General features: G+C 46.6%; 1 protein-coding gene across 1 annotated transcript; it reads right to left on the bottom strand.

Annotated features, from left to right (window-relative positions):
• Window positions 1-9,825: 9,825 nt before the first annotated feature.
• On the bottom strand, window positions 9,826-18,414 carry PGLYRP2 (peptidoglycan recognition protein 2). The gene is made up of 4 exons (XM_033173755.1): window positions 18,287-18,414; window positions 16,526-17,413; window positions 14,256-14,466; window positions 9,826-10,405 (listed from the first exon to the last, which is right to left on the bottom strand). Exons 1-4 carry the CDS (start codon window positions 18,345-18,347, stop codon window positions 10,069-10,071), a joined length of 1,497 nt encoding a protein of 498 aa, XP_033029646.1. The 5' UTR covers window positions 18,348-18,414; the 3' UTR covers window positions 9,826-10,068.
• Between the last annotated feature and the right edge of the window lie 1,435 nt (window positions 18,415-19,849).

Genomic DNA, 19,849 nt, shown 5'->3' with positions numbered 1-19,849 from the left:
TTCCCCCTTCATTTTGACAGCTGAGGGAGGCTTGAGAGTTGCGGGCGGGCGGCGCACCAAATTTCCGCCATTGGCGGCTCACTCTGCCCCCAGCTGCAGGGCGCGCACACCGCTCCATGCACCTAAGTGGCTCTCCTGCGCCTGGTTGCGCACCCACTGCACACCGCCCCCCTCGGGAGCACGCTCAGCCTGGGCAACACAGGCATATGCCCCACTGCTGATTGTGATGCAGCAGTAGAATGCTTTTCAACTGAAAAACTTGGTGGCACTAATCCACCAGCTGAACCATGTGTGACAACAGAACTTTCAGAACCAATCTATAGAGCAGGTCTTTCCTCACTTACTTTGCTTGCTAAGACACAAACCCCTTCCGATGTACTACAGTGACCATATGGAAATCAAAAGTTTTTTAAGCTTGTCCCACTGATCTCTCCTCTCACTCCTTGCCCCGCCGATTCCACCTGTCTTTTCAGGAGGCAGGGGGCATGGCCGGATTGGAGCAGTTGGGAACAGACTCTACATTAAAAAATATTCTAATGTAAATGGTATTCCCACATGGAGGGAACTTTTCCTTGTCAGTCTACCAAATCTCAGATGGTTGTGGTATCACCTTAACCAGCTACGGGTAGGTAGCCGTGTTGGTCTGCCATAGTCAAAACAAAACAAAAAAATTAAAAATCCTTCCATTAGCACCTTAGAGACCAACTAAGTTTGTTCTTGGTATGAGCTTTCGTGTGCATGCACACTTCGTGTATCTGAAGAAGTGTGCATGCACACGAAAGCTCATACCAAGAACAAACTTAGTTGGTCTCTAAGGTGCTACTGGAAGGAATTTATTTATTTTTTATTTTGTTTTGACTATGGCAGACCAACACGGCTACCTACCTGTACCAAGAACAAACTTAGTTGGTCTCTAAGGTGCTACTGGAAGGAATTTTTTAATTGTTTTATTTTGTCTTAACCAGCTGTTAGGATTGCTTTTAAAACCAGATATCTCTGTCCAGGCATGCAGGAATCTGACAATGTTAGAAGACATTTCTGTTAACTTTTCAATTGTTTAAAGAGATAGCATTTTCAATTTATAGAGCTCCAATAGCTCCTGAATATGGCAGTCTTTTAAGTGCAAGAATGCCCTGGGCATTGGACCTAGAAATTCAAATACCTAATGAAAAACAGGCCACCTTGTGGTCTGACTTTGAAATCAGTTTCTGTCATAATCCGGGAGTCTTCATTAAAGTTATTGCACAGGTGGCATTATGTACCAGTAAGGCTATCCCAGATAGCTAAAAAAAATTACCCCCAATTGTTGGAGGAAATGTGTTGTTAAAGTTACTTATATTCATATGTGGTAGCACCTTGATAACATTAAAACTTTATAAAGCAATGTATTAAAAAAAAAAATTAACTTGGTATGTAACATGATGGTTAAATTGTCTCCTGCTCTGGTGCTGCTAGGAATTAAGACGCTTGATCACTCAAGGTTAGCCAAATAATGAGCTTCTAACATTTCTGTTAACATCTGCATGGATGCAGTTTACCCAGATCCTGGAAGAAAGGGGAGGATCTGAACACTGAACCTTGGTATGCTAGAGTATAGTCAGTAGTAGTGGCTGAGAAACTGACTTGTTAGGTCAGAGCAACTAGAGGCAAATACAATAAATTTTCCTTATTATTTTTTATTTTATTTTTAACATCACAATTATTTCTTTATTTATCATATTCAGGTTTTAACATATACATTGAGTCCATCAAATTCCAAATTCAAACTCAAAACAAAACAAAACAGCCCAGAACAAAACAATTCACTTTAAGATATCCTTTTTACCCTCTCCCTCCCTCCCTCCTCCCCTGCTTCCCCTCCCCCATGAGTGAGTGTATAACATCAATTTCAGTTTCTTCTATCGTATTCAGTTGCGTTCGTTTCCTGTAGGTTGTAATCCTCTGTCTGTCTATAATTGAATTATTTTCTTATCATCCATTTTTCCGTGCAATTCTCTCTACTCAGTCTATTATTAATTCATAATTTGGACAGTATTTCTCCATGTATTCTTTTAGTCCTTCCCATTCTTTGATTAAATCTACGACCTCTGATATTAGCTGTTATTTTGGACATTTCAACAAACTCTAGTAATTTCCCCCTCCATTCTGCTATTGTCGGTAAATTTTTCCCTTTCCAATTCTTGGCAATCAGCAATCTTGCTGCTGCTGTTGCGTATAATAATATATTTATTTTGTTTTTGGGGATATTCTTTGGTATTAATCCCACCAAAAATAAATCCGAATTTCCCCCCGAAATGCATTCTTAGAATTTTCTTTAGGTGTTCAAATATTTCATTCCAGAAGGACTTTATGGCAAACACAATAAATTTTCATTTTATGATACATGGCAAATGTTTACTAAATATATGAATTGTTTAGATCAGTGTTTCTCAACCTTGGGCCTCCAACTGTTTTTGGACTACAACTGCGATCATCCCTAGTTAGTAGGACCAGTGGTCAGGGGTGATGAAGGCCCAAGGTTGAGAAACAATGGTTTGGATCTCACAGAAGGAAACCACCAAATGAGACCTTTTGGAATAATTCAGTGAAACTATTATAATGATACAAGTCTGTACAAATACCAGGGCAAGTTTTAGTTGTTTGTTGTTGGGCAGTTGGTTGTTTCATTGTTGTTACTGTAATTTGGAAAATAAATGAAAATATTAATAAAACAAAAGAAAAAAATGCTAATATGTTTTAAAGAAACAGATACACTGGGAGTACAGTGGTGCCTATGGATCCGCACACCTCTGATTGCGTATCCTTCAGGATGTGAACGTGGCAAACCCGGAAGTATTTTTCCGGGTTTCGCATGATGCGCGCATGCACAGGAGCGCTCTATCGCGCGGCATGCATGCGCAGAAGCGGCACCTCCGGTTGCAAATTCCTCAGGATCTGACCGGGGCTCCGGAATGGATCCTGTGCACAACCGGAGGTACCAATGTATAGAAATGCTCTCTTCTATTGCGGGGGGTGGGTGGGGCTGCTCCCTTCTTATGCGGTGGCTGCTGTCCGTTTCTCTTGGTGGAGGACTGTGGTGGTGGGAGCTTCAAAACCTCAGGCTGGAGGCATCTTGTCAAGCTTCGCCCACAGCTGGACAGCAAGCAGCTGAATAGCAAGAAACATCCATGACTGAAAAAGCAAGGAAGTGGAGGATGAATGTGCCACAGCCACATACAGAGTAGTCTGGCTCCAAATCTGATCCTTGTGTGGCATAAGCCCCTGCCTCCTTTCAGAAAGGCTGGACGCCACCAGCTTATATACCTGTGGTGCCATTTCTGAAGTGCTGACAAAGTGGTAGAGCGCTTGTGGATCTGAAGAGACACAAGACGGTAGAAGAGTCTACACTAAGGTTACCAGACGTCCCTGTTTCCTGAGGATAGTCCCTGGATTTACACATCAGTCCCCATACAAAATCCATTGAAGTTGAAAAGTGTCTCCGGATTCACTGGAAAAAAATCTGGTAACCTTATTCTACACACCAGGGCTGGCCTGTGCAGTTTCCCACCTTTGAACGAGGAAACGTGGTTTTATGGTCTCCCCTTTTATCATTGGCCTCTTGCCATGCTGCTTGTAGGCCCTTTTGAGAACAGGCTGCCACTCTAGCAGGGTTCCTCGGGCCTGATCCAGTCGCTGCAGGGCTCATCTGGTGCTGTCCTCCAATTGTCTTCCTGAGCGAGGCCTATGAGCTGGGGAGAAGGACCCTCTCCCTCTTGTCCTGAGCCACCCACGACGAGGCAATGGCCTGCACAACGGTCTGGAGGGTCTCCAGTTGAGCAAGAGAAGCAGCCTTATTTGGGATCTTTAGAAACTCTCCAAGGTTGAGGAAGAGGTAGAAGAGGACAGTTGGGTTGTGCAGGAACCGCAGGTGAGAGGCCTCCATCATAAACAGCTGTGCACAAAGAAGGCAGAAAGGGGAGGAACGTCAGATAGACACCAAATCCCACCAGGGTTAGGAAACAACGCAGCTAAAGTAGGGGGTTTTGGGGGGTTGTTTTGTTTTTTTAAGAGGTGGGTTCTGCCTTTCAAGGAGAGATGGATCCTGCTCTCTTCCTGGACTGGGAGCAATGCCCAAAGCAGTGGCGCTGGGGGCGAGAAGCAGGTGGGGGGGCCAGCATGCGTTCTCGGGGCAGGGCACGCTGCCCGCAGGGGTGGGGCGCACGTTCTGGGGGTGGGGTGCGCCGCCCACAGGGGCGTGGTGCACATTCTGGGGGCGGGGTGTGCCGAGATGGAACCCTATTGGGATCCCGCTGCCCGGGGCACCCCGCCCCCTATGCCAGTGGCCCAAAGAGTCACCCTTGGTGGGCCTTGAGGAGCTGCTTTGTCCAGTCAGATCATTGGTCCACCTCCATGCTGACTGGAAGGGTCCTCAGGGCATCAGGCAGGAGTCTTTGCTTCCCAGCCCTATGTGCATGGGGTGTGCATGCCAAATTAGGCCTTTGACCCGGGGGAAATAAAACCTAGTTTCTCCCCTGCCTAAACATAAAATAAGATTCTAGTCCTCACAGTCCCAAAGGGCTGATTTAAATGAGAACACAGGAAGCTGTCTTCTACTGACTCAAACCACATTAGCACATCTATCTCCGTATGGTTTACACTGAATGGCAGAAGCAGCTCTCTAGAGAGATTCAGGCAAGGGGCATTCACAGCCCTGCCTGGAAATGCCATCAGGGATTTTGCATGCAAAAACACAGGCTCCACTACTGAGCAACCACCCTTTGCCAGCCTGGACAGCATTTTACTGATTGGGGGGTGGAGAGGTGGTAATTCTCATGCCATTTGGATGGAGACAAACCAAAAAAAACTCAGAAAAATAACCAGAACACTCCCTGGGAACTTGGAATTTATGAAGGTCAAAAAATCAAGGAGCATCTTTCAAAATTGTCCATGGGGTGGGAGAAAGAACAAGACTTCAGAATGTCTCCCCGCTTACCTTACTTTCTGTAGCAGCAGGGGAGGCAGAAGATCATTCTCTGGGCTTTCAACCGAGCCAAAGATAGTTGTCTGAAGGAGACAGATGTTTCCGATGCCAACTGATCCAAAAAAGACAGTTCTCTGAAGCAGACAGACATCCACGGTGTCAACTGATCTGAAGGAGACAGCTGAATGAGCTTTTAACTGATCTCAGGATTCTTTCAAACAACTCACCTGGTTTCCTGGGAAACAAAACATTCCACAGCCCATTGTGAAGTCAGATCTTGGCCAAGGCCTCACCCAATGGACTGTGGGCTCTCTCTCTCTCTCCATCTCAGGCCCATGTCAACACTTGGTATCTTCATCCGGCTTCCAAGGATCTTGCCTGCCCCTTAATTTACCCCTCTCCAGGAGGGCCAGGGCATCTGGATCTGGGCTTCCCTTATTGTTTTCCCTGAACACCCCCTGCCTTGCATTCCTATGGGAATCAAAGAGAATAAGGTGAGCCGTGACTGTGATCTAGTTTCCAACACCTCATGAAAACTCACTTGCCTGCCCAAGGTGTTGGCTGGCCGGCTGTTCCTCCTTTAGTCATTGTGTATTATCGGTTCCAGTGGTTTGAAAGTTCTTGCCTTTTCATTTTAGGGTGTGGGCTACACCTTCTCTCTCCACCTGGCTAACTCTCCACCTCTAGTTACAGGTGGGTAGCCGTGTTGGTCTGCCATAGTCAAAACAAAAATAAAAATAAAAAAAATCCTTCCAGTAGCACCTTAGAGACCAACTAAGTTCGTTCTTGGTATGAGCTTTCGTGTATCTGAAGAAGTGTCCATGCACACGAAAGCTCATACCAAGAACAAACTTAGTTGGTCTCTAAGGTGCTACTGGAAGGAATTTTTTATTTTTTATTTTGTTTTTGTTACCCAATGTTATGATGCTAAATCACCTTGTTTTATGTGTCTAACCTTCCAAACACTGCAGACGTTGCTGCTAGATTGCAACTGCCCTCCTCCCCCTACTCCATGACATCTGACATCCCGGATCTGCTGTCTAGAGCCGATAGTGTGGGAAGGTTTACTTTAGCAGAGTTAAACAATCCCCTTTATAAGTTTATGCAGCGATCAGCTTGTTGCCGATTCATCTGAGTTCTACTAATAAAGATGCCTTCCTGGTTAAAAAATCCCTTTGAATCCCTCTTAAAGAATACACACACGAATCTGATTCATGTTAATATAAAACTATTTTGCTCTCAGATTCATTCAGGTTTTCAGAAGTGTACCTGAAGGCAGGCTTAGGTTACATAACAAGCAAATAAACTATACCAGAGGGAAGTGGGTCCTGAGGTGACTGCAACTGAGCAGTTATTTTTCAAAACTACCTGCAACCGACAAACTGGTTGTCACAGCAACCAGTTAGAACATGGAGGCCGTTAGTCCTCTGTCAGAATGTTGCACTTGACTGCACCTTTACATCCCATAGATAGGAGTTGGGGATTGAGAAACTAATTCAAGATGCTGGAAATGCACCCTAGGGAGGGAGTACTTAAGGGTGCGGTTGTGTGAACCCTGCAGAGGTGGGGTGTGTATTTTAGGGCTGCGTGAAAAATGAGCTCCCAGAATTTCCTATTTGTGGGTGGTGAAATTGGGAGCAGGGGGAGCATTTTACTGGGGTTTTTTTTTGGGGGGGGTGGCAATTCTCCCAACATTTGGATAGAGACAAAAATGGGGGGAAAATCAGAAAATTAACCAGAACACTCCCTGGGAGCATGGAATTTATGAAGGTCAAAAAACCAAGGAGCATCTTTAAAAACTGGCCATGGGGTGGGGGGAAGAAGAAGGCTTCAGAATGTCTCCCCTCTTCCCCGCTTTCCTTACCTTCTGTGGCAGCAGGGGAGGCAGAAGACAATTCTCTGGGCTTTCAACTGAGCCAAAATTGTTGTCCGAAGGAGACAGATGTTTCCGATGCCAACTGATCAAAAAAAAGACAGCTCTTAAAGCAGAAAGGCATCTGTGGTGTCAACTGATCTGAAGGAGACAGCTGAATGAGCTTTTAACTGATCTCAGGATCCTTTCAAACAACTCACCAGGTTTCCTGGGAAGCAAAACATTCCACAGCCCATTGTGAAGTCAGATCTTGGCCAAGGCCTCACCCAATGGGCAGTGGACTCTTTCTCTGTCTCCATCTGACTCCTATGTCAACACTTGGTATCTTCATCCAATTTCCAAGCACCTGGCCTGCTCCTTAATTTACCCCTCTCCAGGAGGGCCAGGGCAGCTGGATCTGGGCTTCCCTGACCATTTCCTACCCCCAGCCTTGCATCCCTATGGATCTCCCACACGTCTGGTGGTGGGTAGAACTAACACAAGAGCCTTCCCCCATTAACTCCTGAAAAGAGAGATAGGAATGGAAGCAGCCTTTTGTATCATTGGCAGCATCCTGGGCAAGTTATTTCACTGGACTAGTCACCCATTTTTCTAAATATCCTATCGTTCTCCACACACACACACACACCCCAGCTCTGAGCAGCCCAAGTCTTTTAGGACATACCTTCCGCCTGGCTTCCTTGGATTGAAGGTTTCCTGGAGACTGGTGTCTTTTTCTATGATCTAAGGCTTATTTTACATGTACAGTATATTCAGGCTGAACAGAAGATGGAGGGGTTGCCAACATTAACACTCCAGCAGAGACCCCACTAGGGTTCATGGGGCATCACCCAAACCGTTAGTGTTTGGTTCTCGCAGAGGGCAAGTTAGGCCTTATTGTCTTTTCCAGAACCAGAACCAGAACTGCCTACTTTTCTCCCTGAAGCACGCAGACACTTCGATGGCATCATCTCCAGCCAGGGTCAAGGGAGGAAGTTGTGCCTTTTTTCTGCTCCCTTTCCTGAAGCATCTTTAGTGAATTAGTTTCTATAGCAACATTTTGGCCCAAGCTTACATCACAAAGCAGATACTTTCCTGGCAACTGTTGGCACAGACAGAGATTATGAACCTAACTGGGCTGATTGACTTCATCATCAGTTTGCAAATGTGACAGCCCTTGCAAGATCTACACAGCATTTTCAGCAGCCCAAAGAAGACAGCTTTTAATTTGGTATCTTTGCCCACCTTGTCAATCAGAAAGCTTTTGTTTTGCCAAGAAGTGGAACCCATTTCACTCAAAGATTAGACAACTGAACTATTTAGACAATTCAGTCACGTTTTACAAAAGTGGTATGCTGTTTATTTTAAAAAACACAGCTGCTAAACACCAGGACCTCAATAATGGTGAAAAGGTTCACATTTTCCCGCACAGCTCTTTCATTGTTGTGGGGTATTTTCTTCTGTGGGGTTTTTTCTGTGGTCCACCGTGGGAGAATATGCATGCTTATCACATAGGACGAGGGTGCCTTACTTTGTTTTGGACATGAAAGCAGTTGCAATGTTGATTTTCGTAATCTAGACAGAGACCCTGACCGTATTTTAGATTTAACTACATGGAGTGGCTTAGCAGTCAATCACTCTTCCCAGGGAACTCTGGGAGGGGGAAAGGGGTCTGCTAACAGCTCTCAGCTTCCTTAACAAACTATAGTTCCCAGAATTTATTTATTTATTTATTTTGAGGGGGGAGCCATTACTGTTTCATGTGATATGATACTGTTTTAAATGTCCAGTGCAGATTGGCCATAGAAACTAATATGAGAACAATTATTACAGCTGCCGCTATCTTGGTAGCTATGAAGAAACCACGTAGACACAGTGTTATAAGAATTCTAAGGTCTCAGCTATAGAATAAATGTTCATAAATGTACAAGGCAAACACATACATAAGTATATGAACCACGTGTCTGAAAGGAGAGCAATCCTGAAGCCATTTTAACTCTCCCAAATTGACCTCAAATATTTCTCCGCAAGGAGGAAGGCAATAGGAAAAGCTTTCCAGTTGTCTTTGGACTGTAGGGGCTTACACCTCCCTTTTCAAATACAGTCAGGCAAGTATCTGTTAAGCTGAGCAAACTATCAATATGTGTAAGAGATTCAGAAACTAAAGCATTTACCATCTCAAAGGAATGGCCAAGCTACCCAGAAAAGGCAGACGAGAGAGAAGCAACACTCTCAAATTTCTGCCGGAGACCGCCTCCTTCTGTGATGTATGTACGATGTTTTGGGGGGTGGTCTTGGGCTACAGGGTGGGCAATTTCAAAAGTCTTTACTGTATAGGGTCTTGTGCACCATTGTTCGGAGTTCTCCCTCCTGCGTGTGGCGAGTGGGGACCCTGTTGCAACAGTTTATTTCCTTTAATAAAGACCAGGCTTACTAGCCGCTTTGCTTTCAATTAACTCTGGTTGGCGTCTGTTATTTTCTCCAACCTATAGAGATCTCCTGAGGGACTCTATATGGCCTCTAGATACCCCATAAGGGAATTAAACGTATTCTACTTATAACAACGGTCATCTTACATGTAGCTAGATGTGAAATTGTGCAAACTTCCCCTATGGCTTTTGGGTCCGGGGCAGAGCTGTGGCAGAGCTCAAATTTCAGTGGCACCCTGGCCGATGCCAAAATCTGGCACCCTCTCCCACCTCTTCCCTTCCGTTGGACGTCATAGTTGCAGGGCCTCACTCCCCTAGATCTGCCTTTGGATGTAGCAGGGTATCGCTCTGCTCTGATTTGGGACGGCATTTTGTTATCATCAGGGAAAACAGAAAATTTGCACATGAAAGTACCATTTTTCAGTGGCTCTGTATGTCTATTCTGTATTTTTGCCCTTGCAGACAGTAGCAAAGGCATATAGTGGGCTAGCTGTCTAATTCTTGGACAGATTTCTCTAGTTCACCTCCAGCTGCATTCCTTCATTATTTTCAGTCCCTCTCTTCCACACCACGCCCCACCACCACCACAGTCCCATGTATCTTATATTTGCATTCCCCCAAATTTTCAAATCAAAGTATTGTATGACTGCCATCATTTATTTTGCTTAAAGGTTTTGAATTCGGCCCTGGCTTCCTTACAGGTGTTCAACAGCCGCCCCCTGGTGTTGGACTTGGGCATTGACGGCACTCTTCCCCCCCATTCTGCGGGATAATGGGTTATTGCATACTCTCTCACACATCAGAAAACAACACCAGGAAGCTCTGCGTCAGATGCAGCGACGAACACCCTTGTCCGTAAAGCACCTCACTGCAAAACCTTCCCAGGTTTGAATCTCTTTGAAGAGTCTGTCTCCCGGGCAAAGGGTGTTCCCCATCTGGCGGTGCCCATGGATGGTGTAGTTGGCTAGCAGCTTTGAGCCCCTCACGGCACACTTTATGAAATTGTTCTTCACCAGCTCCATGTTGTGGGCATCTGGCAGCGCCTCCATGTAGTCCCCGATGAAGCTGATGCCGTAGCCTTTGGTGTTGTAGCTCCGTGTGTGCGCTCCTACCCAGTGCCAGCCTCGCCCCTGGTAGATGTATCCATCACCTCCGACAACATAGCTGTGCAGGGAGAGAAGATAAGTGTTGTTTTACCAAGGAGCTCAGCCTTGCTGTCATTCTCTCTCCCTCCCTCCCTCTCTCTCTCTATACCAGTATATACTTGTGGCGATCACCCAAACTTAGGAATGGCATAGAAGGAGTTAAAAGGAATAACCAGTAAGAACCTTTAGGGGGCAGAGTTATGTGGGCTATATAAACCCCTCCCGGGGAAGGAAGGGGGTCTTTTGGTCTTGTCTTTTGGTCAGGGTCTTGGTCTTTGTCTGGGGGCTTGTTGTGGGTATTGAGAGCCTGGAAGGAGGGTGGCAAGGGAAGGAGTAGGAACAAGGGCGTGAGAAAGCGTTGGGCACTGTTGTTAACAAGAACACAACCAAGAAAGAACTGTTTATTCAGAAACCACATGCTTATGTACTAAACTTCAAATAAAATAGTTTTGTTCCAATATTCTCCTTGACTGAACTGAGTGAAATAAATACCAGACAGACTGGTAGCGTGGCAGCGGTTAATTAACAAAGTGGTGAGCGCAGGTATCAATGGACCGTTAAACGTCTGGGGGACCTGTGCAGGTTGAGCAAACTGCCACCTTGTTTCTCAAACAGCTTGGTACAGTGTGTGATGGTAACATGAAGGTGCTGGAGGTGAAATAGTTAAACCAGGTTACCAATCAGAACCCAGAGGGGGTGGAGTTAGAGTGACAGTTAGTTGGCAGTTGAGAGAGAGAGAGAGAGAGAGAGTTAGCTGTGGGAGTGGGTTGGAATTGGGAGGTTGGTTGGAGTGGGAGTGAGTTAGGAAAAAAGTGTGCGTAGGTTAAGTTAATGTGACAGGAAAACCGAGTCAAGACCAGTTAGGAGAATAGAAGCCAAGTAAATAGCTGAGAAGTGGTCAAGTGAGAGAGAGCTAGTAGAGGGAGTTATAGGTCTGGGAAGACACCCATGCTTGACATTGTTTGCAATCATTTATGAAACCACATGCTTGTTATTCTGTAATAAATAAACATACGTTTGATTTTACAATTTAACCCTGACTGGACTCAATAGATTTACCAGGTAGGGCCTGGTTGGTGGCAGCGAGAGAGGAGAGCGTGGTGGCACGGGGTTCAATCGACCGTGAAACGTCCGGGGACCCCATGTGCGATCGCCACACAGTGGTACCTTGGTTCTCAAATGCCGAAAAACCGGAAGTAAGTGTTCCGGTTTTCGAACGTTTCTCGGAAGCCAAACGACCGATGCGGCTGTCAGCTATTGTTTCCGGGGCGCCTGCACCAATCAGAAGCTGTGCCTTGGTTTTTGAACATTTCGGAAGTCAAACGGACTTCCGGAACGGATTAAGTTTGGCGCTTTTGTTTTGGCTATTTATTTTGCATTTTTGTTTTTGAGGCTTTTTCAGTTAATTCGTTTTTGTGACTGTGTGGAACCCAGTTCAGCTACTGATTGATTGATTGATTGATTGATTGTGTGACTGCGGAAATGGATAAAAGCCCCCCCATCCAAACAGTGACTTTCATCATGTTTTACTGTGCTTGATGTGTTTAATTTGTTGGAAGCCACCCAGGGTGGCTGGGGCGACCCAGTCGGATGGACGGCATATAAAATTTTATCATTATCATTACCAGTTCAAGGATTTCCACTTGCACAATGGAACAGTCACCCCCTCTCCTGTTGGGTTTAAAATCATACCTGAGCCGGTCTGGTGTCAGTACTGTCTGTTTAAGAAATAGAAGATACAGGTGCCGGTGTTTTGTTCTTAATTGGCTGAAGCGTGGGCATTATTCTGTGTATATAAGGCTCTGTTGCAAAGCGTTTAGTGCTCCTAGCTTTGGGAGTTGTGGGGAATGTTGAAGGCTGGGAGTGAGAGTTTCTTGATAAAGTGTATTTGCGGAAGCAGAAATCTTTGTGCGGACAGGTTGTGCTACTTGAACACGGACCACAGCTTTGCATACATGGGAGCAAAAACCAGTCTGCAATCTGGTTTTCTAGTTGAAAGGTGGGCTATAATCCGGTTCCACGGTGCTATTTTTTTTCTAGAAAAAGAGGTGCAGGAACTCATCCTGAACACCTCCCTCATTCTCTTATAATGGCAATGTATCCCATTATAAAGTGCTGGAACTGAGTTCCAGTGAGTTCCAGATGAAAAAAAGAGCCCACCTGTTCCATGAACTCTAGTCTTATACTCCAGTGTCAAAAGGAGTGAAATTAAGCTTTTGGGATCAGAAGCTAGACTAGATTATCATCTTTTTCTTGATTTGGGAATTTCATAGTTCTTGGTGTGGTAATAAACTTCTGTTTGGAAGGTATCACTTCAGGCCATAGGTGAGAAGGCACCTGGCATGATGGAATGTTCAACAACCATGCAAAAATACCCCCAAACTAGAAGTCTGGAAATACGGTAGGTTCTAGACTGGCTTTCCCATATGATGCTAGCTTTCTTTGTGCAGGGTTTTTAGTTAATTATTTAAATGAGCCCCCACCAGCAGTCGGAAGTTAAGTGGTGAACCTGAAACACAGAGAACTAGGCTTCATTTGTTTATTTTTAGCCAAGAATGGCATTGGTTGGGATGGGATGGGAAGGACATCTAACTGCAATTTCACCCCAACGTCCAGAACTCAATTCACCTTTCGCAGGATTCTGCACTGGGGAATCTTCTCTGAGCTTACGGTGCACCAAACATACGGATGCTTGAGGAATTTGACATCCATTGATACTTATTAATTAAATGGACTTGATATTCCCTGGGTGGAATAAGGACTCAGCTACATTAGCAAAGAAACAGCGATTTGAATGCACTATAAACATGCAACACCAGATGGCGTCAGAGAGGAGGAAAATTTAAAATGCTATTTTCCATAGAGATTTTTTCTTTTGTTAAAATGATGTAATTTCTGACTTATTTATAGCGTTGCTTTCCTGTGTTTAGATCCACCCTAACCTAACACACAAATGAGAACTAAGTTACCGTATTTTTCGCTCAATAAGACCCACTTTTTTCCTCCTAAAAATTAAGGGGAAATATCTGTGCGGCTTATGGAGCGAATGGTGGTCCCTGGAGCCGAATTGCCCAGGGGCCAAAAGCAGATAGTGCTTTTTATTTTACAAAGAGAAAAAGGGGTGTTGAAAGGACCCCGCTCAGCAGCTGATCAGCAAGAGATCGGGAGAGAGATAAGAGTCCTGGCTCCCTTTCAGCCCGGCCCTCCATTGTTGAATGTGCTGCAGAGGGAGGTTGTTTGTTTCCCCAGCGACATGTGACTGGCTGATTAGATTATCTGTCTGGAAACTGTAGAAATGGCTCCCTTTCCTTCAGAAGCTGCAGAAATGTGAGTTGAACCCCATAAAAATGGGGCTTTTCCTCTTTGCTTTCCCCCCCTTGCAAAAGGAGCTTTGCTTTTCTCCCTTTGCAAAAAAGCTGCAAAACTTTTAGCTGATCCTCAAAAAAACCAAAAAAGGGCTTTTTCCTCTGCAAAAAAAGCTACAAAACTTTTAGCTGATCCTCAAAAAAACAGGGCTTTTAGAGGAGGAAAACCAGAAAAATATATATATATTCCCTTGTTTCCTCTAAAAACAAGGTGCGCCCTATGGTCCGGTGCGCCCTATGGAGCAAAAAATGCGGTATCCACCTGATTCTGCACTTCTTCAAAGGTTGCAAGACAGTTATTTCGCAGCTTAAGTTGATTGGAATCTGCCTTTAGATATGCACGGTGAGAGAAAACACACATTTAGATATGGTTAAGAAAGCATTGTTTTGAATTTTTTAATGCACATTAATGCAGAAATGGAATGAAAAACCTATGAAAACAACTCTTAACAGGTGACAGATCTGTCCGTTCCTAGCTGTGTATTGCAAGGGGCCTCTGCTTACCTGTAGCCAATGTCATCCCAGCCACGGAAATCCTGGTGGAACCTCTGCATTGAGCGCATGTCCGCTGCACATGATGGGAAGCTTCGGCATGGTTTTGCAGGGGTGTGAGTGTGGTGGATGTATACAAAGCCCAAGGGCAACTGAAGCTGCGCGGGTGTTCCTCTGTAGGGTTGGGCATCCCACATGCACCGTGGGATGATGGCAGGACACTCTGTGAGGGGAGAAGAACACAGCTGGTAAAGTAGATCGTGCCATTAAAAAGCAGGTCAACCAGCATGTCTGCTTGGTGGAGGGGCAAACCATAGGACAAAGGTGTTGCTTGAGGCACAGCTCCTAGGTAAAGGTAGATAAAGGACCCCTGGACAGATCAGTCCAGTCAAAGGCGACTATGGGGTTGCGGCGCTCATCTCGCTTTCAGGCCGAGGGAGCTGGCGTTTGTCCACAGACAGCTTTCTAGGTCATGTGGCCAGCTTCTGGTGCAATGGGGCACTGTGAGGGAAGCCAGAGCGCACAGAAATGCCGTTTACCTTCCCACTGCAGTGGGTACCTATTTATCTACTTGCACTGGCGTGCTTTCGAACTGCTAGGTTGGCAGGAGCTGGGACAGAGCAACAGGAGCTCACCCCGTCACAGGGATTCGAACCACCAACCTTCTGATCGGCAAGCCCAAGAGGCTCAGTGGTTTAGACCACAGCGCCACCTGCGTCCTAGGGCCAGATCACAGACAACCAGCTCTCCATGTGCTTAGAGCTACTATGTGATTTCACCCTCAGCTATCCTTGTGCATCAGGACATACCAGGCTCATATGGTCCCCCCTACCCGGTTACATTTCGCATTCACATACCCTGCAACATCCTAGTGATCGGAATTGGTCCCAAGCTCTTACGGGAGCCGGGTGACTCGTGCTAGAGCAGTGGACCCCAAACTGGGACATCCCAAGATCCAGCCAGAAGCAAGGATGGCTTCCATAATTCCAGGAGGTCCCACTCAAATCGGGAGAGGTATGCATCCATGTACAGTCTACATTGCTAAGGTCATAGGCGTCAACTCTATGGAGCCCTGGCCCCTTTGCCCACCACCCAATAAAATATTTAGGGGGGGGGCACACTCAATATTTTGTGCAAGTTGGTGCCTTCCTCCTTTTTGGCACCATTTCCGAACACGTCTGAACAAGGGCAGCTGGGAGGAGGCAGGCTGGCTGGCTATTAGGAGAGGCAAGGGGGTGGCGGGTGGGGAGGGGTCATGGGAGGCAAGTGAGCAGCCCCAAACATTTTGCACATGGGTGGGAGGTGAGGGGCGAGCAGATGGGGGGGGGGAGGAAAGGCCTGCACCCAGTTGCTCACAGTGGAAGAAGGTGTGCTCTGCAGAAATGCAGGGAGGAGGAAGAAATGTGGGGAGGGGGGGTACCTTCCAACTTCTTTTTTTCCTGGGTCTGCAGTGAGATCCATGTCCTCTACTCTTTCCCTTCCCCGCCACAAAATGAGAGTCTGTGTAATTTGCCCCGAACGTCTTAGCAGAAAAGTGGGATATGATTATGTTAAATAAATGAACCACGTGGTCAAAGGGCTTTGAAAAGAAGTACATGTGGGCAGCATCCCATCTATGTAGTAAGAGGATCTGTTGTTTAGGAAGGCGGATCGCCGAAGAATTGATGCTTTTGAATTATGGTGCTGGAGGAGACTCTTGAGAGTCCCATGGACTGCAAGAAGATCAAACCTATCCATTCTCAAGGAAATCGGCCCTGAGTGCTCACTAGAAGGACAAATCCTGAAGTTGAGGCTCCAGTACTTTGGCCACCTCATGAGAAGAGAAGACTCCCTAGAAAAGACCCTGATGTTGGGAAAGATGGAGGGCACAAGGAGAAGGGGACGACAGAGGATGAGATGGTTGGACAGTGTTCTCGAAGCGACTAGCATGAGTTTGGCCAAACTGCGGGAGGCAGTGAAGGATAGGCGTGCCTGGCGTGCTCTGGTCCATGGGGTCACGAAGAGTCGGACTGAACGACTGAACAACAAGGGTAGGAGACAAACAGAGAACTAGTAGGGAGAAATATCTTTACATTTAAATACCTCTAACAAGGGATGTGGCAGGGGATTTGAGTCAGTGTGCATTTACAGCTGAATGTATTACCCTTTTCAAAAAAAATCTGAGAACTAAAGTGCACCCATCCTTCAAAATGTGCCCTTCTTTCAATTTTCCCAGTGTAGTTCTCCAGCCTAAGTACACAGGAGACAGGAATAAATCAGTTCTGGAGATATGTGATCCATACCTACATACAATGCCATGAATTCCTCTACAGCCTGGTTTGCAACAGATCTCAGTTCTTCATCCGTGAGGCCATCAAACAAGGGGTTGCTTTCATTCAGCCTCCAGAGCAGGAGGAGAGAATCCTCTACTTGCATCCTCAGCTTTTCCTCGCTCACCAGAGCTGCAAAGTTCTTTCGTCGGAAGTTGCTCTGCATCGGACTTTCGCCTCCCAGGCCCTCTCCGCCATAATAATCCTTCAGCAGGACACTGATGTTGGATGGAGGATCCGTTTTCTCTGCCAAGTAAGTACCTAGAATGAGGCCATCCATCGCACTGTTGATAAAAGCATCCGGAAGAGGTGAGGGAGCGCCCATCAAGGTGAATTTCCGAGGTGCAGAGATGCTATCCCAGCAGCCATCTGGTCCCAGGGCCACCTGGCTTTGGTTGGTGTGAAAGAGGAGAAAGGCTTTGCCGAGGTCCATGGCAATCGTTGTGGCGAAGAGGGGCTCCAGAGTAAGGGGTAGCTCTACCACAGAACTATTGGTGGAGTTGGCGATCAAAGGTGTGGCACGCAGAGTCTCCTTATGGAGCCCTGCAGCTATCCCAGCAAGAAGAGGACCGAGCGAAACTGTAGTCCCATCAGGAGTCAAGACCACGCCATGTTCTACCAAGGAGGCGTCAACCTCGTGGTTCACCAGGTTTTTGAGGAAAATGCTCTGCTGCTCACTCAAATAAGACACGTCTGAGGGTGTTGAAATCCAGGGGCCGAGGAGAAGCTGGCAGAGGTCGCCCTCGCAACACTCCAGCTCCCGGAAAAGCTGTGTCACAGTCTGGTCCGGGGTCCCACTCAGCTGGGATTCAAAGTCTTCCAAAACCCCGGTCACAGAGTCCATGTGCAATGTCGAATAATCTGGAAAGGGGCAGGATTGAAATATCACAACTGGAGCGAGCGAGCAGACAGTGGGACAGGAGAAAGCAGATGTTAAAGAGCAGGTTTCTGTGGGGAAAGTGGCATTGGCAGAAGCGCTCAGACACAGACCAAAAAAGCACAGACCCAGGGGCATGGGGGGCATAGCCCCAGGCACATGGTTTTTAGGGGGCACAAACCAGGTGCCCCCAGGCAAGGGGGTCTCTCACTGAATGGCTGCTCGGCCAGCATTGGGAGCATTCACTCGTCAAGGGCTGTGTTGACGGCTGGTCTCCTCCCTCCACAGGCAGGCAGATGGCACAGTGCAGCCCGGCTTGGCTCTGGTGGCAAGGGCTGGGCCGGGGCATAGGTTCTGTGCCCACCCACCTGGAGGTGTTGGTGGCAAGGGCTGGGCTGGCACAGAGGAAAATCGGGCAACCACCGGGTAAGTAGGTACAGGATTGTAGCCTATGCCTGAATGAACTGGGCTGCCCTTTGGCAACTGAAGCCAGGACTGTAAAATTAACACACTGCTCAGCTAATGCAAGTCAGCTTTTGGTACACGTATTGGCTGGTTCATATTAGGGCTATCAGAACATGCCTTTTGTGAAGAGAGAAAATGAAAACAGAAATGAATAGCACTCGCGAGGCTTTCTGGTTATCCATCCGGCAAAAGCATGCAGGAATAGTGGATGTTTTGAGGCAAGGCTAGAAGCCCTGGCCGAGACTTAAAGACCTGGACACCTGTGATTTCAAAAGTAATTCAGTCCCCTGCCCATTCCCTTCTGTCCTTCTCAAACTCATTTGTTTGTCACCCAAGAGGCTTTGTGAGAACAGAGCTAGCACAGCGCTGGGCGCATATTGGTCGAGTCTTACCTGTACTGTCCGCGGAGACACAGAAAAGCACAGGTACGAGGCTCAGCCATGGTAGCAACATCTCCTCTGCTAGGTGAAGTGCAGCCTTTGATTGTGGAGCCAGCTGGCACCAGAAACAATGAGGCGGCGGGGGGAGGGAGGGGGGAAACAAATACCGGTAAATGTCAAGGGGCTGGACTGCTGAATGTGAGCTGGAGGCCAATCAGGAAAGGCAGTGGTTCACAACATCCCCAGACCATACCCCACCCCACGTCATCCTGAATGGCAAAGACCTGTCTTTGGAGCATGCAACTTTCACCTCTTCACTTGAGAAGCTATGTAGAAAGTGGCATATATATATATATATATATATATATATATATATATATATGTACCCAATCAAGAGTCTCTGTCCAAATCAGGTTTCCATAGCATTCAAAGCTGCATCCTGGGGGGAAATTGACACCCCCCCCCAACCCTCTCCAATGCACAACCTGTTCTGCTGCAATTGATCTGCAAATACCTAGAAAGCATACACATGTGTGCAGAATGTTCTTGGAACTGTTTAAAAAACTTTCCATTGTATTTGATTAGTGAAAGAACGGTCAAGTGCATAGTTTATTTTTGAACCTGGCTTTTGTTCGGGATATTCAGGAGGCAGCTGTGGCAGACATCGTTCTTTCCTGGAAATGAAAGATCTTGCTATGAGGTCAGACATAACCTTGGTGACTTCCGGATTAGATTAGTGCAAAGCACCACGTGTCTGACTTCTCCTTGAAAAGTGCCTTGCAACAACAGCTGTCCATGAATGCAGGTGACTGACACATATTTTTTCTCTTATTACTCCTCAGTAACATATCATACAGGGGCAGCGGGTGGCGCTGTGGTCTAAACCACTGAGCCTAGGGCTTGCCGATCAGAAGGTCGGCGGTTTGAATTCCCGCAACGGGGTGAGCTCCCTTTGCTTGATCTCTGCTCCTGCCCACCTAGCAGTTTGAAAGCACGTCAAAGTGCAAGTAGATAAATAGGTACCACTCTGGCGGGAAGGTAAACAGCGTTTCTGTGCGCTGCTTTAGTTTGCCAGAAGCGGCTTAGTCATGCTGGCCACATGACCTGGAAGCTGTCTGCGGACAAATGCCTGCTCCCTCGGCCTATAGAGCGAGATGAGCGCACAACCCCAGAGTCGTCCATGACTGGTCAGGGGTACCTTTACCTTTAACATATCATACACATCCAAACTTTCTCCAGATGTAACACTGCATTTCAGTTACCACCACAATCATATACATGTCTGCTCAGAAAAGAATCCCATTGAGTTAAATATGCCTCACTCCCAGAGAAGTGCATACAGGACTAGGGACTAGCCCCACTTACCTGGGAGTAAGCCATATTGTCCCTCTGGGGGACTTACTTCCAAGTAGATGCGGTTAGGATTTTGGTGTAAGTATTACATCAGCTTGGCTTGCTCAGAACATGCAGTGGAGCATATTTTTGTCAGGGGAATGGTCAGCTTGGACTTTGCTAGGCTTGCTGAACAGCAACAAAAAGGTAAAGGACCCCTGGATGGTTAAGTCCAGTCAAAGG

Source organism: Lacerta agilis, chromosome 16 (genome assembly GCF_009819535.1).
Source record: "Lacerta agilis isolate rLacAgi1 chromosome 16, rLacAgi1.pri, whole genome shotgun sequence".
In the NCBI taxonomy this organism is placed as follows: Eukaryota; Metazoa; Chordata; class Lepidosauria; order Squamata; family Lacertidae; genus Lacerta; species Lacerta agilis.
Note: the sequence above shows the minus strand (reverse complement) of the source record. Positions and strands in the feature narration are given on the sequence as shown.